This window comes from Mustela putorius, unplaced genomic scaffold (assembly GCF_011764305.1).
Source record: "Mustela putorius furo isolate JIRA1106 unplaced genomic scaffold, ASM1176430v1.1 tig00003909_pilon_pilon_pilon, whole genome shotgun sequence".
In the NCBI taxonomy this organism is placed as follows: Eukaryota; Metazoa; Chordata; class Mammalia; order Carnivora; family Mustelidae; genus Mustela; species Mustela putorius.
The window spans coordinates 26,637,007-26,659,302 of record NW_025422057.1 but is presented as its reverse complement, the minus strand read 5'-3'; the positions used below and the strand labels follow the sequence as shown (position 1 = coordinate 26,659,302).

At 51.9% G+C, this 22,296-nt stretch overlaps 1 protein-coding gene across 8 annotated transcripts; it reads right to left on the bottom strand.

The window, feature by feature from the left end:
- Nucleotides 1-1,890: 1,890 nt before the first annotated feature.
- On the bottom strand, nucleotides 1,891-21,143 carry KCNIP2 (potassium voltage-gated channel interacting protein 2). Of its 8 annotated transcripts, XM_004749420.3 has the most exons (11): nucleotides 20,749-21,135; nucleotides 20,583-20,666; nucleotides 6,680-6,775; nucleotides 5,735-5,788; nucleotides 4,953-5,077; nucleotides 4,511-4,580; nucleotides 4,270-4,340; nucleotides 4,036-4,143; nucleotides 3,746-3,850; nucleotides 3,550-3,612; nucleotides 1,891-2,323 (listed from the first exon to the last, which is right to left on the bottom strand). In XM_004749420.3, exons 2-11 carry the CDS (start codon nucleotides 20,653-20,655, stop codon nucleotides 2,171-2,173), a joined length of 918 nt encoding a protein of 305 aa, XP_004749477.1. In that variant the 5' UTR covers nucleotides 20,656-20,666; nucleotides 20,749-21,135; the 3' UTR covers nucleotides 1,891-2,170. The 8 variants fall into 8 exon arrangements, with proteins under 8 accessions (XP_004749477.1, XP_004749483.1, XP_004749482.1 ...); XM_004749424.3 differs by having other exon boundaries at nucleotides 2,180-3,245; nucleotides 20,583-21,133; XM_004749426.3 differs by lacking the exons at nucleotides 5,735-5,788; nucleotides 6,680-6,775 and having other exon boundaries at nucleotides 20,583-21,143.
- Nucleotides 21,144-22,296: the final 1,153 nt, after the last annotated feature.

Sequence of the window (22,296 nt, the reverse complement as noted above, 5' to 3'; positions counted from 1 at the left end):
CATGAATATGTCAAATAGTCAATTGGATATGCGGGTTTTGAAGCTCAGAGGAGAATTCTGGGGATATAAATTTAGAAATCCTCTGCATATAGATGGTGTTTAAAGCCATGGGACTGGATGTGATTTGGAGAAGAGACCTGAGTCTCTTCTATGGGGCTCAACATTAGAATTCCAGTTGAAAAGGATGAGTATCCAAGCAAGTGCTGAGAAGCAGTGGCCAGAAAGGTAAGAGGAAACCAGGAGAGGATGAAATACCAGAAGGCATGAAAGGAGTGTTTTGAGATGGAACAGCTGACAACATTCAGAACCCAACCAGAGGCCAGAAAAAAAATATCAGAATGCCCACCTCCTGTTTATTTCTGGATCCCATATGTGTGCCTTAGCTCTGGGTTCTCACCTCACCCAGCCTTAGACTTCAATTTCCCTTAAATTTGAATGAACCCTAAAACATAGAGACTGTCTCCATACCTAAGATTCATACACACACTCACCATGCTCATTCATCCAATCATACAATTATTCACACAATTATTGAATACCCATTATATGATAGGCCTCAAGAATAGGATGGGGGGGGCAGGAAACCTAGTCTAGGTACTCAAGCAGCCCTCAGAAACTTATGGTATCAAAGAAGACAATCACTCAAATAAATATACAGTAACAAACAGAGAAGTGCCACAAAGGAAAAGTATAGGGTACCATGAGAACCTGTCACAGTGTCACCTTGTTTAGACTATGTATGTTATGCATGGCATTCATCTTTCACTCACAAATCTCTATTATGTCCCAAGGCAACCCTGGGCAGAGACTTGGGAGCCTGGGTCTGGTCTCTTTCCTCCTATAAACTCACTAAGTGACCTTGAGCAGGTCCTCTCCCCTCTTTGGGCCTGTTTCCTTTTCTGTACAATGGAAGGCTGAGAGAAAGACTAGACCACAGGTTCTTAACTTCAGATCCATGACCGGGCTTCAGGGATACAAACACATATGAACAAGTGTGCATTTTTTTTCTTCTGGACATTGGGTCCATAACTTCCATCAGATCCTTCAGAGGGGCTATGACCCAAAGAAATCCAAGGACTTATGGAGCAGATAGTTGCGTGATAATGTGAACAGGAAACACAGATGACAAAATGATGGATTCTGGAAGTAAATTTTTCTTTCTTGGACACCATACTCCTCCGTTGATCTTGTCAATGTTTACAGTGATGGAAGAGAGAGCCTGATCCCCCCACTATGGATAGTGAAGCTTAGCCACCACATAATGGTACCCTAGAGAAGGATGGGAGGAACCTACCACTTGGTGGCCCCTCTCCAGAAACAAAACAAAGAAAGGTAGCCATTCCACATACGAAGTCTCCATTACCCTTTGTGTCACTTGCTCCATGGTGCCTGGGTCCACCCCATCTGATCCTTTGGCCTGGATGCTTTAGGAATGTGGCTGGTGTAGACACACAAACCATGTCCATACTGGACATAAGTTCCCAAAGGAACTTTCTTTAGAAACTAAAGGGAATCCCCTGCAAGGAAAGCACTTTGAGGTTAACTAAGATGTCTGTAAATTACAAATTCTTGATTCAAAAAAAAAAAAATTCTTAACTTGTAAGAATATCTAGCAAAAAGACAGCTGGTTTGGTATAATCTTTGGAATATTAATACCCTGTCTCTCATCTCCTCTGAGGATGTGGAATAGAGATTCACATGGGGACCTCTCTGAGGTCAGGTAGGTTTCCAATCCTTCCAGAACCTGTGTCTCGATCTCCTGCCAGGGGTAGGTTATGCTATGGGAAAGAAAGGCACTTTCTTTGGAATCTAAAAGTCTACAGGTGCAGGAATTAGTGTTGTGAAGTATGTGTGGAGTAGGAGGGACAAAAAGGCAGAGACAGCAGCCTGTGCATAGCCATTGTGTTTTATTGGATTGGTGTATTTTTTTATTTTACAAAATATACAGAGGAGCCAAAAATGCAAAGCAGTCAACAGTGTTCTGATGGGAAAGGGGGCTCCCTCAGGGCCCTTCCCCTCAGATCCTGACTGACTGGGAGGGTGAGCTAAATGGAACGAGCAGGTTTATTAAAGGGTGGCAGCATGGCAAGGGTGGTCCCTGCCTTCTAGGTGTGTACAGGGGCATCTCTGGGTAGACCGAATAAAGCAAGAGGAGACCCTAAGTAGGAATTCAGGAGGCTATGTGGGGTGTGGGAACAGAGCCTGGGTAGATCAAAGATTCTAGTGAATGCCCCCTCACAGGCAGGCTATGCCTGCCTCCCTCCTTCCCCTTTCTTCTAAGGCATCCACTGGATGGTCCCTGACTCACTCCATGCCTCCAAGTCTAGAAGAAATGGCAAATGAAAACTTAAGTTGTAGCCATCAGGGAGGGAAGGCTAAAACTTTGGCAGATACAGCTGGGACATCTCCCACCCATATTCCCCTGCTGCTGCCTCCACCCCCACAAACAGAAAGTAAGGAGAGGAAGGAATTCCAGGCATGAGCCAAACATCAGGATCCCAGGCTCTCCTGGAATACTGAGGAGAGTATGGAAATTTCTGGGGTATATTTCCAAGGAGACAAGAGTCTTCTGAAGGGCCTGAAATGCATATTCTGATAGCCTGGAATGGCAAACCTGTGGAGCTCAGAGCTATAGTCTGGCATGACTTTAAGGTGTCACTGACAATCTCCAGGCCTTTCTGAACTCTACCCCAGCCATCTATGATCTAACCACTTGGCTCAGGCCTTCTTGTCCCTCTCCTACAAGGCTCTCAAAGGCCCGGGTCTGAAAGGCCAGTCAGTGCATGGACAGAGCAGACTCTCTGAGAAGGAAATCTTAGAGGAAATGCATATGAGGTCAGGGATAGGGAAAGCACCATAGCAGGAGACATTTTGTCTAGTGTTGTAGTTTCTAAAGTGGCAATGGAAGGTGGAGAACCACTTATTTCCTATAGCAGGGGTACCCTCAGCACTGAGTGTCAGGCAGGAAGAGGGTGGGAGCTGTTGGGAGTTGGGAATACCCCACAGATACATTCTAACCATGCCCTGGCCCCTTTAGCTCCAGCAATCTGGACCACTGAATCCCCAGGCTCTTAGATTCCTACAGCCCCCAGGGCTGGGCTAGGATGAGGACAGACCTGGGAAGAGAGGGCTAGTTCCACCTGCACTAGGGCTAGAGTATGGTCTCCCCAGGACAACTGACCCCCTTTCCTAGGGAGCTAGATGACATTGTCAAAGAGCTGCATGGACCTCATGATGTTCTCGTCCTGTAGCCATGGTGGGGGAGGGGCAGAATGGAGAGAGAGAGAGAAATAAAAAAGAGCTTATCAGCGACACAGAGAGGGACATTCACCTGAAATCGGGACATTCAGAGACAGAGGCAGCAAGGAAGGAGACACCCGAGAGATCTGAAGTAGCGAAGGGACAGTCCTCCCCAAGTTGTGAAGGAACTGGACTCAGGTGTGTGGGCAAGTTAGGGAGATGATACTCTCCCCAAAGGAATTTTCTCTTACATCACTGAATTGGACCCTGAGTCCAGATCATGGAAATGTGGCTGGCAGGGGTCCATACCTTTTGGCAAGACTCAATGAATTCCTCAATGGTCACCACGCCATCCTTGTTCCTGTCCATCTTCTGCCAAAAAGTAGTCAGGTAGAACAGGAGGGATGACAGGAGAGAGGAAGGCAGAATTCAGTCAAGTTCCCTGCCAGGACCTTGCCTCCTTCCCTTCACTGCAGGACCCTCCAGCCTACCCAGTCCCAGGCACCTGGAAGAAGCTCTCCACATGCTCCCTTGGGGCCTCCTCTCGGAGTGCAGGATAGGTATACTTGCCCATCATGTCATAGATGGATTTCATGATATCAAGCATTTCCTGTTAAGCCAAGAGAGAAAAGAATCCTTCCTCAGAACCTCCAGGCTCCAAATCAGGAGGCCTAGAGCCTAGGGCAGACCTCACCCTTCGCTGATGAAGCATGCGTGAGTCACATTTTCCTCCTAGGGGCCCTTTGCACCTCCCCCCACACATAAAAGCTCTCCAACTCTTCAGTTGCCCCACACCTCCTTGGTGATGCAGCCATCCTTGTTGAGGTCATATAAGTTAAAGGCCCAGTTTAGTCTGTCGTCTATGGTTCCCCGGAGAATCACCGACAAACCAGCCACAAAGTCCTGGGAAGGAGACAGAGGAGATATTCAGATGCCCTTTACCCAATCTCCAATATGGGCTTGGCCTATGGATCCTGGCCCTGAAGCCCCAAGAAACAGGCCTCCCTGACCCACCCTCCTCCAGCTCACCTCAAAACTGACAGAGCCATCATGGTTGGTGTCAAAGGCATTGAAGAGAAAAGTGGCATATGTGCTGGAGTCTGTAGGATAAGGGTGGATAAGTTTGGCTTTCAGACAGGAGATGACTTCCTCCTTCTGTGGGATTCCCCAAACCCCTCTTATCACTTGGCATTCCCAGCCCCTCCAGAGCCCTCTCCCCAGCTCAGCCTAGAGATGGATAGCTGCTTCATCTCAGGCCTTGCCCCCTCACCTCCTTGAGGAAAGAACTGAGAGTAAATCTGCTTGAAGTTCTCCTCATTGACAATTCCGCTGGGACACTCCTGGGAGGTGGGGGGAGAGTCAGAAACCAGACTGAGGGCAGAACAAAACCCCATTCCACTCACCACCACCTTCTCCATGCCAGAGGCTCCCAGAGAAGGAAAACATTCCTGTCACCGGGGGCTCACCATATAGTTCTTTTTAGGAAGGAAAGCGTTCTCAGTGCACAAGTTTGAAAAACACAGAACTAACCAGCAGGCCAGTCTACAGGCTCCACCTTGCCTCAAATTGGCCAGAGCCTCCCGCTGTAAGTCTAGGGAAGAGGGGTCCCTCCCCCTCCCCTTTCCTCTCACATTCCTAAAGCATCCAGACCAATCTTAGAAGTCCTGGATAGGCCTATCCCCTCACCCAGTTCAGCCCTGCTTTGCACTCACATTCTTGAAGCCCCGGTACAGGACCTGCAATTCCTTGCGCGTGAATTTGGTTTGCTCCTGTAGCTGCTCCAGACCCTCTGGCCGGTGACACACCGTGGACAGTTCAAACTCATCCTCCACGCTGTCTGCAGGGAGGCAGTGTGGGGGGAGAGGGGGACAGCCGCGCCTCAGGCCCGGCCTCCATGAACCCTCTTCAAAATCACCGACCCACCCATCCTCCCCAACTCTAACACCAGAGATCAGCCTGCCAATTCCCTGGACCCCGAATATCAAGGCAAAGAAAAGACGCTGGTTAGCTTCCAGGTCTATCAGTTGGCTGGACCCATAGGCAGGCCTGGCCCCAGAGCCAGGGGTCCGACTCATCGCTGGCCCCTGGGCCCTTGACCTAGTTGAAGGGGAAGGCCTCCAGCCCCATCTTCGTCCCAGAAAGGGAGGGGTAGAGAACCCGGGTTCAAGAGGAAGCGTCTGAGGGTCCAAGCTCGGGGCCTTTCCCCAATGCAGCCCCACACCCCATCACCTCAGCCCCATACTTGCCCCGCCCAGATCCTTCCCTCCAGCCAATCCCCGCCTACCCCAGCCATGCTCGAGCCATGCCCCGCCCAGCTCCAGCCAAGCCCATCCAGACCCCACCCCTACCCTGCTCCGGGTAAACCTTAGCTAAGGCTTCGTCCATGGCCCTATTTCAGTCCTGCCCAGCTCCCAACATCAAGACCCCAGGCAAGTGCTCCCACCCCACGTTCCCGAAGGCCCCCGTGCCCGCCCCCACCAGGAAAGTAAGTCACCTGGGTCCAGCGGGCGGGGTCTGTGGGGGCGGAGGGAAGCTGGGACTGCTAATGCTGAAGGGAGCGAACTGTCACCGAGAAAGTGGAAGACCCGGCCAAAGGCAGACACACACCTCACCCCTCACTCAACAGCAAATCTCACAGACCTGCGTGTTACAAATGCACACACCCCACCCCCGCGCGCAGAGGCACACATAATGAACGAGCACAGACACACACGAAACAGACCCCACGCACACATGCATGTCGACCCCCACGTGGGACCCAGTGGAATGAAACACAATGACACTCTCAAATAACTACAAATGGGTCTCCCTGGCTTGCAAAATTCAGTATGATCCTATGGGGTGGGCAAGGCCCAAACGGAGGAAACAGGCCTGGAGACAAAGTGAGGCCACTCAGTTCGGGACCAGCTGGGTCTAGGAAACCCAAGTATCCTGGCATCTGGAGGAAGGTGGGCTCCATCCTAGGCACCTGCATCCAGCCAGGTCAGGGCAGGGGAGACATGCATCTCAAGGCCCAAAACATGCCCGGGGCGGGCAGGGGGCCACAGACGTAGGCACTCTGGCACGCACAGAGCTCACAGCTGTCTGGTCTTGCCCCGCCACATTGGCCATACCCACGCAGTCTCAGGCCTCAGTCCTGCCACTCTGGCCACGCCCAAACACCCGGGGCTCACTCATTTTGCTGATCGGTGACGCCCACGGAACAATCGGGCCCTGCCCCCCCAACTGGCCACGCCCTCACATTCCGCCGGCTCCTGCCAGGTAGCTGGGTCCTCCCCACACTCGGACCTACTAGCGCCCACCCCCACCGGTCGCGCGCGCGCGCACACACGCGCACACACACACACACACACACACACACGCAGGCCCGCTTATGTCACACTGGTCACACCCCGACACATACGGGCCCCGCCCCCGGAAGCACAGGAGAGGCACTTGCTTTCACTGACTGAGGGCAGGGCCTGGGGCCCGCAGCAAGGCAGCAGCTTGAGGAACCGCTGCTTCAGCGCTTTTTTAGTGGGCCCCGGAGGGTGGCCTGGGAAGAGAGAAGACCCCAGGAAGGCACATTAACCTCCACTATCCTTCCATCCCCCTCCCCACCATCACAAATCAACCCTGAGGGCTGGGGTATTGGGAGAGGGCTGGAGGAGAATGGTGAGAGTAGCTGGGGCTGGGTTAGGGAAGCCCAGCGGGTTTCACAGGCAAAGAAAGTCCACTCAGGCATCTTGTATAATGGGGCGCGGTTGGGGACAGTGAGGCCACCAAGGGGAGGTGGCATTGGCCTCCGTGGCTGCTGACCCAAGGCCCTTGGCTCCAGTGCTATAGCTGGACCTCTAAGTGTGATGTCCAACCCAAGTTCTGCCTGGGTAGGAACACTTCTATGTCTTTGTCTCTCTCTCTCACACACACACAGTGACAAGCATGTATAGTAACACACAGAATGATAAATCACGGTGACGGATGCCATACAGAGACAGCTTGATACCATGCAACTCACTCAAACCCAATGGCCTAATTAAGGAGGCCCCAACACATGCACACATACACGGGTACACACACATTTTGACACAGTATTCCTTAATATAAACATGTATAGATGTGGTCTAGGAAAAATGACACACTTATATGAGGACCCACACAGGCTTTCTTACATGCTGCATGATCAAACCATACAAAAACACATGGGACATCATGACACCGTGTGTTAAGGGCAGTATAATACACTGTGACCCTGTAACATTATGACACATATCGAGGTTACCACGACACATAGCCATATCATGTTGTGACTTAGGTGCCCATGGCACCCAGATACCCAAGACTGCACATCACCAACAGAACCCATGCTTGTTCTGCCCACCCTTCCTTATATAACTCCTCATCCCAGGGCACCTAGAATCTCCCTGCCAGTGGAACAAAGTTCCTCTTCAGCTAGGTCATCCACCCTAAAAGTGTTTCCCCTCCCATGTCTTTGAAGGTGATATGATAGCAAACTTTGAAGCAATAACAGACCTTGGAGATGAGTATTTTTTGTAAAGTGAGGCTATCCAGAGCCACTGACCACAGTTCCCCTCACTTCCCCTTATATACACCTGTGTCCTACAGCTCTAAGTGCATCCCAAGGAGGGCTCTGCGTTAGTGTGCCTGTCTCCCAACAGCACCCACCTCCAGACTGTGGGATTAGAGTCAACAGGGCCCTAGTACACTGACTGGCCAACTGAAGTTGGCCTCGGTCCATTCCTGGAGGGGCCCAACTTCCTTGGGTTGTAGGTTACTAGGGCATCCCAGCTCCCATGCAGGCTCCACCCCCCAAAACCAGGCCTCACCCTTCAGGACCCGGCCCTGCTCCCAGGAGGTAACTGCTTAAAATAAATGCCTCACCCTCCAATGCGTCCTCTCTTCCCCTCCCCCTTGCAGAGTGCGGAGAAGTAGGAGGGAGACCATGGGCTGAGTGGGGAATCGATGGCGGCCTGGCCCCCAGCCCAAGGCTCCATTAACCCCGGCTTTGGTTTCCCAAAGCCGGATTGCGCCTGGGGCCTCCGGTGGTGCGGTTGCAGCTGGACTGGGAAGGATGGGGGAGGGGGACGGCACCCCCCCCCCAACCTCCCCATCTTCACACTTCCGCCCTTCCCCTGGTCCCCTCCCTGCTCCCAGGACTCCATCTCCTCTAGGCTCCCCTGAAATGTGGGAGGGGAAAGGACTACCTTCAGGCTACTGAACACCTGGGTTTCCTGAATGACCCCTCTTCCCACCACAGTCTAAAGGGCATGGCTCGTCAGAGCCAAACTGACTTTATCCTTTCAGGATTGGATGAATCCCAGTTCATCTAGGACCAACCCTTGCTCCCAACCCCACTCTGATAAATGCAGCAGAGGATAGCAGGTGATTTGGGAGTTTCCTGCTCCTACTGAACCCTAGAGCAGGCAATTCATTGACCCTTTCTCTTGTCTCCACTTCCCTTTCACATCTTTCCAGTTCTCCCTGGTGTCTGCCCTAGAGCCCTCCTATCATGGTTCTTGCCTATTTTTCTGTCCCTGGTGGAAATAGAGAATATGGAGCTGCACAGTCTGTGTGAACAGGAGGGAGAGGCCAAATCTCTCAGGGGAGGCAGAGCACATTCCCTTCTCTACTTCCAATATCACTCTCCTCTCTCCTCACTAGACTTTGGGGTGATGTGGAGAATTGATTTCTCATTCCCAGTGTCTAGGCCCCGGAGATCCTGAGACAAACTTGGAAGGCAAGGGGCCCTGGGAAGCAAGGTCCCTGATATGTTCTACCCCTCACTCTCTTGCCAGAGCTGATCTATAAACGTCTCATTCACAGTGTTCACACTCTTGTCCCTCCTGAGCCCACCCCCATCCGAAGCCTTGAGTATGGAGCTAGTATTTCCTCAGGGAACTCTGAGAGCAGCCACACACACAATCCAATTCCCCAAGGGGCCAAGCCACACAACCTGCCCCCTCAGGCACAGTCATATTCTCCATCTCACAAAGCCACATACCCTGTCCCTCTGACACGTTAAATCACATCCCTGTCACATACAAAGGCTCACACAGTCACACACTTGGTCCTCTTTCACACAGATGAACACATGGCCATACCCCCTGTGTCTCTCACACACAGTCCATGCACACTCTGTAACTTCACCAGCAAGGATGGAGGTGTGGAGAGTCACACACATCTTCAGAGCCACTGTGGGCCCCTGGCCCCAAAGGGACTCCCCCAGAAGTCTGGTGTTAGCTCAGGATCCCTGGAACTTCCTTTCTCTACTCCTGATAGCTCTGCCTGTTTCCAGACCTCTCCTCATGTCCGCAGTAGAGTCCCCTCATCTCCATACCCCAGTCCTCCCATGCTGTGCCCCTCATCACCCCCCAAAACACCCTGGCCCCTGGCCCTCTCTCTTCACCTCCCTTAGACACCCAGCCCCCAGATTCCCTCCTCACCTCCCCCAGAAGCCCCTCCCCGCCACCCACGCCTTGAATTTCCCTCTTTACCTCTCTCAGATGTCCTGTTCCCCCAAGCACCCCTCCTCACCTCCCCCAGACGCCATATCCCATCACGAACATGCTTACCCCTGCCACCAGTCATAAAAGCAGAGGACCCCCTCCCCAGTGCTGCGGGGTAGCTGCTCCTCCAGTCAGCAGCCCAGACACAGCCAGACACCTGGGTTACCTTCCAAGGAGACAGGCTCAAAGAGGCCAAACTGCTCCAGGACCTTGACAAACAGAGCGAGGACCACAAGCACAGCAACCATCTCCAGCCCTTCCAGGTTCATGGTGGGCCTGGGGCATGGCCGACCCCCCCTCCAGCTGAGGCCCCGGGCACACTGGCAGCCCTCCTCACACACCACCTCCCCCTCAGGCTCCCCAGCAGGAGTAGGACTGCCGGCAGCCTCCCTCCCCCTCTCCCTCCCAGGATCTCCTCCCTCTCCCGCCCCCTCACCCCGCCTCTGCCCCACAAGCCTCCCAGCCACAACCTCTTCCTCTTTCCAGGGCCACTTCAGCCTACGGACTGGCATCTCCTCAGGAATCTTTGGCGAGAAGGATATGGGCCAGAACAGGCCAGGCCAGAGGAGGAAGGCGGTGACCCGCCTCTATCCCTGAGGACAGCTTCCCCCAGACACCTTGTGGCTACTCTGTGCCAGAGGGAGGGGGGCAGAGGGAGGAGCAATGCTCTGGGAGAGGGCAGGGAAGGGCAGTGTCTGTGTGTGCCTGTGTGTGTCTGTGTGTGTGTGTGTATGAGGGAAGCTGTGAGCCACGCATGTATAAGTAACAGATGTATGTGGCAGAATGTAAACGGCTAGGTGTTTTCTTGTGTGGGTTCCTGTGTCTGACCATGGGTATCTCTGTGTGTGGTTTACACAGAATTGTGTATATGTCTGCTAGGTGTAAGTGGGTAAGTGACCTGGGTGTCCCTGGTACGTGTGTGTGAGTGCACTGGAGTGTTTCTGAGTGTGTAGGAGTTATGGGGCATATGTGTTTAGCAGGGCTGTGGGATGTGGGTCTGAGGACTGATAGTAGAGATGTGTCCTATATTAGGAGTATGGGTCTGCAGTGATTGTGTAATTGCATCTGCGTGGAGCTGTATGAGAATATAAGTGGGGAGAAAGCAGTGACCTCTCCAGTCAGGAGGACACTATCAACATTGATCTGTGGTTGCCATGGTGACCATGAGGCAGAAAGCACTCCCTTTCCATAGGCCACAGGCAGGGAAACTGAGGCCCAAGGGAAGGAGGATTAAGTACAATAGCCTAGGCAGGAAAAAGGCTCCTTAGCCTATCGAGAACCCTCTAGGGAGGGGACGGACTTATTGTAGCTACATTCCCCCTCCCCCTCCCAGATTCAAATTCCTTGGGAGCAGAGAGAGTGAGCTCCTCCCTTCCTCTCACCCAGGATCTGCAAGTCTGGCCTAGTCCTTGAAAATCGTTACTGAGTTGATGGAGAAGCTGGAGTATGAGGGAAATCTGAACCCTTCAAGGAAACCATCTACTTCTCCCCCTGGAGCATTCCTGGAGCCCCTCCTCTATCCCCCTCCTCCTTCCCAGTAGTGGTAATGGTGGTGGTGGCTGTGTGCATGTGTGGGGGGGGGGGCAGGTATGCATATTTGTAAGGGGGGAGAGGCCTGCAGAGCCTGTGAGCCAGAAGACAGGAGCCTCTGAACTGCTGCCACAGCTGGTGAACACTGACTAAGCACTCACTATGTGCTAGATAACGTGCTATGTGCTTATAGTCATGGTCATACTTTAAAAAATGTTTAACTGGGGATGCCTGGGTGGCTCAGTTGGTTAAGCAGCTGCCTTCGCTCAGGTCATGATCCCAGCGTCCTGGGATCGAGTCCCACATCGGGCTCCTTGCTCCGCAGGGAGCCTGCTTCTCCCTCTCCCTCTGCCTCTGCCTTCCACTCCGTCTGCCTGTGCTCGCTCTCACTCTCTCTCTCTCTGACAAATGGATGAATAAAATCTTTATTAAAAAAAAAAAAAAAATGTTTAACTGAAATTCAGATTAGTTAACATATAGTGTATTATTAGTTTCAGAAGAAGAATTTAGTGATTCATCAGTTGCATGTAACACCCAGTGCTCATTATATCAAGCGCCCTCCTATCACATTTTTTTTAAGATTTTATTTTTTAAAAAAGATTTTATTTATTTATTTGACAGAGAAAGACAGCAAGAGAGTGAACACAAGTGGGGGGGGGGTGGGAGAAGGAGAAGCAGACTCCTGGCTGAGCAAGGAGCCTGATGTGGGCCTCGATTCCAAGACCCCGGGATCATGACCTGAGTTGAAGGCAGACACTTAACCGAATGAGCCACCCAGGCACCCCTAAGATTTTATCTTCTAAGTAATCTCTACACCAAACGTGGGGCTAGAACCTACAACCCCAGAATCAAGAGTCACATGTTCTTCCAGCTGAGCCATCCAGGTACCCTCAGACATGATCACATTTAATTTTCATAATTAACCTATGAAGGAAGTACCATTATCTCCATATTACAGGCGGTGAAACTAAGGCAAAAGGAAGTTAAGAAAAATCACCAAGATCAGTAAGAGTCAGAGCCTCAGTTTTAACGCAGTCTGACACACTACACTGGTTCCCTTCTTAGACAGCTTGCCCAATCAGGAGGCCAGGTTAGGGGGGCTGACCCCAGAGAGAGTCCTCCCTCTTGTCCAGCTCTGGGATGAGTGTGTCTCCCGTCCAGCTGTGGGGTGGAAGTCTGGGTGGGGCTGTCCCAACCACTTCAATTTGAAGTTCACTGATCTGCAGTTCTACACGGCCACCACGGGGGGTCAGGCGTCCATCTCATACCTTATTTTACCCCTTCCCTAATGCCCCACCCCACAACATCCCTGGAAAGTGTGGAAAGGATGGAAGGGTGTGCCATAGGCTGGCTTGGTCCTCCTCTACCCCTCCTCCAGGAAGAAGTCAATGTAGAAAGTGCTTTTGGTTTCCCACAGATGAAACCACCAAATATCTCCCTATTACTGCCCAAATTCTACACCTGGCATTTTTTTTTTTTTAAAGATTTTATTTTATTTATCAGAGAGAGAGAGGGGGAGAGAGCAAGCACAGGCAGACAGAATGGCAGGCAGAGGCAGAAGGAGAAGCAGGCTCCCTGGCGAGCAAGGAGCCCGATGTGGGACTCGATCCCAGGACGCTGGGATCATGACCTGAGCCAAAGGCAGCTGCTTAACCAATTGAGCCACCCAGGCGTCCCCACACCTGGCATTTAATTCCCCCTACCATCCTCAGCAGATTCCTTTCTTTCCAGTCACTTTGGCCTCCTCACTGTCCCCCAAACACATCAAACTCAGTGCTATCTCTGTGCCTTTGCTCCCGCTGTGAATGCCCTCCTTTCTGTTCTCCTGTTCTACATTTCTTACCTAACAGCACCTCCAGCCCTCAGCAGGCTCCCAGCTACCTGAATTTCTAGTGAACTCAATTTTGGGCTTTCAAAACTTAGCACCTAATTCTGTAATGTTATTAAGTGGGAATAGTAAAAGGAGAAAGCATAGCATAGTAGGAAACAGAGTGGGCCAGAGTGCCAGGTTCCCTGGGTTCAAATCCTGGTTTTGTCAGTTGCAATTAACTGGGCAAGTTCTTAACCTGTGTGTGTCTCTGTTTCCCACCTCATATGGTTGCTGAGAGAGTAAATGAATTAATACATGGAAAGCTGTTAGAATGACTCCTGGCACAGAATGACTGTGAAGTGTTTGCTACCATTATTAATAACATAACATCTCCTCCCCTTTACATTTCTATAACGCTTAATTAACAAAGCATTTCCACAAACGTTGTTATCTTGATGGCTTCTTACGACAACCCTATGAAGTCGGTAAAGTCAATAGTATTGTGCCCATTTCACTGATGAGATAAAGGAGGTCCATAGAGATAGAGAGACATGCTTGAGGTCACCTAGCCAAGATGAAAGGATGCGTATTTGATCCCAGATCTTTCTGGATCAGTCCTGTTTCCTCAACTAGATTCACAAGCTCCTAAAGGGCAAAGATGTTTAAAATTAGACTTACATAAATTGAATGCCAGGCTCTGATCTGATCTGATGCTTGTGGAACAAAGGTAACTAAACGGGGTTCTGGCTTCCACTGGGTAAGGAGAGACAACTGAGACAGGGAGAGAGAATTTTAAAACTTCTATTCATTCAAAATGTATTTGTTATGTGCCTACTATGTAGTAGGCATATAACCACTATGTGGTAGGAACTATTCTAGGCAGGCCAAGAAATACGCTGTAAAAGCTCATTTAACTGTAAAAGCTCTCTAACTGGGAGGTCAGGAAAAACTTGGAGGGGGTATTTTTTGAGCTTTTTTTATTTTTTAAGATTTTATTTATTTGTTTGACACAGAGAGCACAAGCAATGGGAGTGGCAGGCAGAGGCAGAGGGAAAATCAGGCTCCCTGCTGACCAGGGGGCCTGAAGATGCAGGGCTCCATCCCAGAACCCCAAGATCTCGACCAGACCTGAAGACAGATGCCTAACCAACTAAGCCACCCAGGTGCCCCTGAGCTGGTTCTTAAAAGATAGCTAAATGTCAACAGTCTATCTTAACAAGGGATCCACGTTTTTTTTTTTTTTTTAAAGATTTTATTTATTTATTTGACAGAGAGAAATTACAAGTACACTGAGAGGCAGGCAGAGAGAGAGAGAGAAGGAAGCAGGCTCCCTGCTGAGCAGAGAGCCCGACGCGGGACTCGATCCGAGGACCCTGAGATCATGACCTGAGCCGAAGGCAGCGGCTTAACCCACTGAGCCACCCAGGCGCCCCGGGATCCACGTTTATTGAGCACATTTTGTGTCCTGGACACTTTACATATATTATTTCACTTAGTCCTCATAATACACCTGAGAGATAGGGACATGGTCAGAGTGAGTAGTAGTGTACCCATTTTCAGATGAAAGAATTGAGGCTCAGGGGAAGTGATTTTCCCAAGATAGCACAGATGATGAAGGATGGATCAAGACTTAAACCAGGACCAAAGATCTGCCAGCCTGTCCTTCCAATGTGTGTGGGGGTGTCAAGGAGTCTTCAAGGATGACTGTAGCTTAGTTTGTGTTGGGGGAGCCGTAAGTGATAAGACCAGAATGGCTCAGATTCCATGGAGCCTTGCATGCCAAGCCAGACTATCTGGAATGAAAGAGGCAGCACAGTCACCTCTGGTTCTCTGCTGCTGATTCACAGATGGAGAGATTGACAACCTCGCAGGCTGTTTCCCTGTTCCTGGACCTTCCTCTTCTGTCCCTCACCCTCACCCTCAACCTTCAGAGACCTTGACCCAGCCTCACAGTGACTCAAGGTCCTTAATTAATAAGGCCTCTGGTGGGAAGGTCTGTAAATGAAAGAGTGAGTTGTTTTCCAGACTCTCCTTTCTCCCCACTGAGAGATCTTTCAAGTCCCAGGGCCCAGAGAGAAACTTGCTCAGATCTGTCCTCCCTAAGCATCCCTGTATCACTTAGCTCTTCACCCAAGGGACTGAAATCTTAATGGAAGTACTTCAGGCAGAATGAGGGCTCAAGGGAACACTATCTTGAAGCATTAGGTGGGCCTTCCTTAGGTCCCTCAAACCTCACTGCAGAGATACTCCTAACATTTAATTGTTTGTGTCTCACAGTTCAATTTTAGTATATGTGCTGCCGAAGCGAGCACTTGTGTCTCACAGTTCAAACCCAGAATACTGCCTTAAGAGGGAACCCACCCTATGTAGCTGTACCATTTTCATCTGTCCTTGACCCCGCAGTGAAGACCCCAGCCAGTGACAACCCCAGAGCTCTTCTCTCGGTTCCCCAGCCCCACTCCATCCCCAGCCAGGCCAGGAGATACAGCAGCCCCCAGCTGCACTAGGTGATTAATGAACTCCCTAGGCTTTGGGGCTATTTTGGGGCCTGGAAGTCATTCCTGCTATGATTGAGAGCTGGCCCTGCCGGGCTCCAGCCATCTGTCACTGGAGACAGATCCAAGCAGGGGGCTTGAGGGATGCATGTTCCCCAAGAGACTGCCAAGCATAGCTCTGGCTCAGCCCTATCTCCCTTCCTTTTGGGGAACACATGGCAAGGAGAGGCCTCCAGGGATTCAAGAGGAAGAGAACTACAGATCCCAGACTGCCATGGGGCTATGTTGTTTTGGTCTCTCCAGGCCAGGTGGGGAGGTGATGCTAGGTTCTGTGGGCCTTGCCCAGGCAGCCCTAAGGAAACCCAAGGGGAGGTGTGTGTAAATCTCAGCAGTACCGTGATATGAGATTCACAATCCACATATCATAAATTCCACACATCCCAGACCAAGGTACAATCTTGGGAAGACTACAGAATTAACTTAGTGTGACTCAGGAACCCTCAACCCAACCCTAAAACATTGAACCTCAGGTACACGCAGTTTCAATGTCACAGAATCCCAAAGGTATACAACCCCAAGGATGCACAGACCTAGTGATCACAAGCTGAGTGATGCATAGCCTTGTTCATACAAACTCCCGGAGATGGATAAAGTGGTGATATACAATCCTTATGCCACACTAGTCTATTCATCCCATCATTCATGAACTCTCTAGCAGAGTTCATGTTGGTCCTGTCCCACCTCAGGGTTTTTTCCTTCTGGACACTGACCCCCATCATCTTAAGATCCCATTAAACTAAGCAATTTAGGAAAGGGTTGTGCCTCTTCCCTGTTCTCCTGCAACTTCTTCCTTTTATCCCTGCGAGGAGCATTGCCCCTCACACCCACCTGCTTAAGGCCTCCTCTTCTATCCTCAGTGAAAAGCCCTACCTCATCCTCCACCACTTGAGGGACCATAATGCCCCCATCCTTTCCTCTTTGAAGACCTCTATCCTCCACCTTCTCTGTAAGAAACGCTATTTCTAGCTCCACTCTGTCAGGGAGCTTGCCCTTTAAACCCCTTCCTTTGAGGGATCCCGCTCCCTCCATCTCTGAAGGGCCCTTCCCCTCCCCACCCCGGAAGGTTCTTATCCCACTTCACTCACTTTTTGAAGGGTCCAGCCCCTTCCTCCCTTCCTCATACCTGGCGACAGCGAACCAGTCACCAGCTGGTAGAGGGATCTCGCCGCCTGCCCCAACGGGCTCCGGCACCTGCGGGGGCACCGGTTCATGGTCCTGCTGAGAGCGCACTGGCCAAGCTCCGCCCCCAAGGCCCGGGGCGGTCGGGTTTCCGCCCCCACTCGCGTGGGCCCTGCGTGGGCGGCGCGGGAGGGCCGGACCTGCAGAACCAGAATCTCGCACAGCAGAGTTTTCTTCCGCTCGCTGTCTCCTCCGGGTTGCAAGGGGGAAAACGCACCCTGGCCCCGTCATCTGAAGCACCCATCCTTAGAGTTCCTGGACTGGGCGGGGCAGGGGTGGGGGAGGGGGGACCGACTCTCTCACAGCCTTCTTTGGGAATGTTTTCTGGATTTCTGGTGGGGAGGGGAGGTACCCACGGGTTGTGAAAAAGGAGCTGGACGAGGGGATAAGAAACCTTATTCTTTATTGCCCCTCTTCAGCCCTTCCTTCTCTGCCTGTCGCACACCTCCTCCTCCCAATTTGGCACGGGGTAAAAGGACACAGTTGTCATGGCAACTTCCTACACTTCCATACTTCCTAAACCAATGGGAGAGAGAGCAAGAGGAAGGAGGAGGAGCTGGACTTCGTAGTGGGGTGGTAAAAAAGAGGTGGCTCCCAATCCCTTTCCCTCATAACTTTGTGTTTTGTGTCCCTCTGTCTTGCTCCAGTGGCTTCACATTCTCCCACCGTATGCCGCCAGCCAAATGCATGAAGAACAAGCTCTCCTCCCCTCATTCCCAGCCCCGACCCTTTCCAGGATTCCTCTCTATTGGGCTGTACCCAAAGTAAACCCTTTCAGGACCCACTGACGGCTTCAAACTGCCAGGACAGCCTACAGGAGAGACATAGTTCCACTCCTCCGACTGGGATCCTGCAATTTTGGCTAAAAATCCTACATTTAGGATTTAGGCGAGTCACCTCTAAACTCCAAGCAAATTTTGCACTCGATTTGGAGGCGACCTTCCCATTTGGAATCAGCTCCGTAAGCATGGCAGCTCTATGACCACACGGGGGCGCCCCAGACTGGGGAAACGATATTTAGGAACAGGGACCCGAGTTCAGGCCTTGGCCAGCCAGATCCCAAATCTCTCCTCATCGTACCCAGTCCTTTTTTTGCTTCTGGGTTGAACAGGACTGCCACTGATTGCTGCTTTTGCCCACCACGCCGCACTTCCACGCCGCCCCTTCTACACCAGGCTTGCAAGACCAGGCGGGGTAGATCTGGGGCGGAGTGGGGCTCAGATTCTCCGCACCGCCCCCCGCCCCCCACCGAATCTCTTCCAGTTTTGTGTATGGAGAAGTGGAGGAGTAAAGTGATCAGGGGTATACCCAGGATGCCTTGATGACTTAAGAATTCCCTCTCTGTCGACCTAATAGACCAGACGAAGCCAAAGACCACTCCCATACCTATCACAGGAATCCCGCCTGCCCAGGGAAGGAACTTTGGGAACTAGGAAGGCAAGGCAGTACATCCATCCAGAGTGCTCTTCAGCACCTCGGACAATGATTCCCCTTCAGGCTTCCGCTCAGGCATCTCAGGGCACCCAGCACTTTATATCACCTTATCAGGGGGAGTCCCAATCTCAATTGTCTGCTGCTGTAAGATAAGCCTTTCTTCGAAAGGAGAGCTCCTGGTAGTGCTGTTTCTACTTTCCAAGTCATGTGTGGAGCTATGTACGGTGAGGATGCTGATGATGAACACCCATTCTTGACACTAGCCAACATTTAACATATTTCCCTTGGGAGGCAGACAAGCAAGATGTGTGTAGTATTCTCTATTACAGAGATGAGAAAAGTGAGACCCAGAGAGCAAAAGTAATAGAAGCCTCATTCCTGCACCTTCCAATACAAGTGCTTCTCACTTCAGTCCAGTCTCTATTTCAAATAGGCAAGTGAGGAGGGAATGATTCCACTAAAGGGGAGAATCAATTAAAACAGGAAGCAAACACTGACTAATGTGGTGCTAATGAGCACCCTGGGGCCTTAAACTCTCAAGGATCCTGAGTTGGTGAGAACAGAGGTCAAAGCAGAACTGGACCTTTGGATTCCATCCCAGTCTGAACCACATCTGGGGTGCATATCTGGGGCCTGCTTGGGCCAAAGGGCTCTCCCTTCTGGGAGTCTCAGCATAGGAACTAGGACTTCCCCAGGGTCAATGAGAAGGTGAGACATTTTCCCAAGGTATTAGATCCTAGTCCTGTTTCCCATCCTGGAGACTTAACCTCACTCCCCTAAGGACAGACAAGGATCATGGGCTCCCCCCACCTCCCCAACTTGTTTCAGATACAGGAGACAGTCTCCCTCCTCCCATTCATTGTTGGAGTTCCTGGGCAGGTTGCACAATGAGACAGAAAACACACACACATGGAAATGTATACAAGGTGACACAGTCACCCACACAAACACGTGGGTCTGTCTACCAAACCCAGGAATATGTGAGGGCCCATGCGTACTCCATACAGCGGGAGAGAGAGCATGCCTGGGCAGCAAAGTAGTCTGGGGAGGTCACACGAAACTTCCAGGCCAAGAGCTTCTACCTCTGGGTCTGGAGGGGAAGCTAGATGGGATGTTTTCCTTCAGGATTGGATGAAGTTCTTAGAGGGTGGTTGAAGGAGCTTCAGTTGAAAGAATGATCTCTGAGTACTTTCCTGGGTGGGGGGCAGCGGAATCGATGACCTAACATTAAACAAAGCCTCCCCAGAAGGGCCAGGTGCTGTTCTTGGGAGCCAGTCTGGAGGGGAAGCTAGATGGGATGTTTTCCTTCAGGATTGGATGAAGTTCTTAGAGGGTGGTTGAAGGAGCTTCAGTTGAAAGAATGATCTCTGAGTACTTTCCTGGGTGGGGGGCAGCGGAATCGATGACCTAACATTAAACAAAGCCTCCCCAGAAGGGCCAGGTGCTGTTCTTGGGAGCCAGGCTGGGCAGACTCTAGACCCAGCCCAGGCTGGGTCCACCTGGGCTGTTTGTGGAAAATGCAAGGAAGCTGTGGTATGCAGTAAAGGCCCCCTTCTACGCCAGGAAACCAGAGAGGCAGCAAGGTTAAGACACGTCATAAACACTCAGAGAACCCCACTGCAGACATTGCCACACGAAAGTACACAATCAGCACAAAATGCCAATATAATCTGCGTAGTCTCACCATTACAAACACAATACAACCTACTTTAACAAATGCTTGCCCCAGGAGAGTCACAGTCAATGAAGTCTTACAAAGAGATATACACCCCATAAAGTGAAGCCCTGACACAGTCTGATAGTCACATATCACTTCACACAGAGTCACACACTCAAAGCATAAAGCTGCACATAGAACAGAGACACATGGTCAAAACAACTTCATTAATAATACAAGAGTCCTACACAACCTCACTCGAACATCCGACAAGATCATACAATTGCACAGCCAACAAAAACACTCACCCTATCACCAAGCCTAGGGCACATGGCGACCAGCTGAGGGAGGCACACACACATATACACACACAGACACACACAGAGAATGACAGGCGCTCACGCACGTAACACCTCCCACTCCAGACACTCTCCTAGCTTTGTGTCACACACGCCCACACCTGCTGCCTCTTCCCACCTGCCCGCCTGTCTCCCCCACCCCCCACGGGACCCAAGGCTTTAAAGCCCACTGTTCTGCTGCCCCTCACAGCCTGGAGGGTGCCTGGGAATGGGGCAGAGTGTGAGTAAGGGCCTGGTCAGGGTCAGATAGGCTTAAGGGTCTGGGGGATGGAATCTACGCACCCTCCCGCGACCCCTGAGCCCCTGACTCACCTGTAAGCTGGTCATAGGATCCGTCCAGATCTCGGGAATCGGACAAACTCTCCTTGCGGCCCTGGCCCCGCATGGCCCCCGGCGCCCCCGTCCCGTCCCGCCTGGGCCGTGGGAGGGGGCGCCGGGTGGCCAAGATAGGGCGCTCACACGGCGCCCCCTGGCGGCGTTGCACGCTGTCTGGGTTGGGGCTGTCTGGGATGTACTGGGGTCCCGCTGCGGGTCCTGGGGCAGGAGCAGGAGCCTTGGGCAGTAGGTGAGCGCAGAGCCGGAGGCAGAGCGGAGCTAAGCACCAAGCTAGAGCCAAGCCGCCTCTCTTCTCCCGCCCCCTCCCCGCGGCTGTCACCGCCGCCTCCCCCCTTTGGCGCTGCCGGGATTGGCTCCCCCTACCCCCGCCCCCTCCTCTTTGCCGCTCGGGGGAGGAACCCGGTGAAAGGGTGAGCTGGGAAGTGCGGGGAGAGAGACTGGTTCTCCAGCAACACTACCCCCTAAACCTGAAGCTATGGGTCCTGGCGGTGGAGGAGGGAGCAGGGCCAGAAAGGACACTAAGGAAACCGTGACACCCTCCCCGCCCCCACCCCGCCCCAACTCTTAGGCACTCCTCCCACCATCAGCACCGACCAGGGTAAGTCTGTTAAGAGTCCTGTCCAGGTCATTCTCTATGTCAGCCCCATCTTCTCTATTGTTCTCCTTCCTCGTCTGGGTCTCCGCCAGTGCCCACCCTGCAAGGAGGGGGTCAGGGATGCAGTGCAAAGATGAGCCCAGCCTCCAACAGGTTCATCTCAGGCGAGTGGACTACAGTTTTCTCTTCTCTCAGAAAGACCCCCAACCCTCAGCCACTGCAAGACCCCCGTCTCTGGGCTACATTCATTCTGAGGGTACCTTCTTCCCTGATCTAATGACCCCCATTGGCCCACCAGGAAGAAAAGGAAAAGAGTGAACCAGGTGCTTCTCAAGACATTCTTGTTCTTTTGCTCCTTCTTCCCTTTCAACTTTCCTGCCCTTCTCCCTTGTCACCTGCCCTGTCCTAGATTCCTTGTTTTCCAGATTTGGGGAGTGATTGATGTAGGGGATCAAGGTGAGGATACAAAGTGGGAAGGAAAAGCTCTTGGTATGAGGCCCCTTCCCTTGGCTTAGCTACTTTTCTGAAGCCAGGGGCTATCACTGAGCTGGGCTGCCTCCAACTCTCCCAGGAATGGCTACTGAGTGACTGAGCCTACTGGTCTGACCTTCCCCAGGATCTTCACTGGGCTGCGAGCACAAGAGCCCCAGCCCACCAGAAGGGACGGGGGCAGTGTCTGGTGGGTCTAGATGGTGTGGTGGCAGTGTCCCATGTGATCCTCTCACCTGCCCAGTGGCTTCTCTGGAAGAGTGACCTGCTGAGACTGAAAGCTTCAAAAGTGACCCCAGCACATTTAATGTCTTCAATTGGATTTAATTTCTAAGCACTTGATTCAATTAGCTCAGCAGGAATTGTGGGAGGAGTTCAGGCATGAGAGGGGGACAAGCAGCTAAAAGAAGGGCTGTCTCTGCCCATGCTCCTCTGGCTCTGGAGGGTTCTCCACAGACCTGGCATAGACGCTGGGGCATAGACAGAGCATGGGCAGTCCCTTTAGGGGTTGAATTCTAGATAACGATAGGACTCCTGTTTGGAATTCTTAGAACGTATGTATGTCAGTGGACCAAGAGATGGGCTTTTATAATGGAGGGCAAGGAG

Excerpts from the sequence above, each read along its gene's own strand:
- KCNIP2 (XM_004749420.3), bottom strand. The coding sequence starts at position 20,655 with ATGCGGGGCCAGGGCCGCAAGGAGAGTTTGTCCGATTCCCGAGATCTG. Across the intron at positions 4,581-4,952 it reads TGTACCGGGGCTTCAAGAAT|GAGTGTCCCAGCGGAATTGT; the intron begins GTGAGTGCAAAG and ends CCCACCTCCCAG. Across the intron at positions 3,613-3,745 it reads ATGTGGAGAGCTTCTTCCAG|AAGATGGACAGGAACAAGGA; the intron begins GTGCCTGGGACT and ends ACTTTTTGGCAG.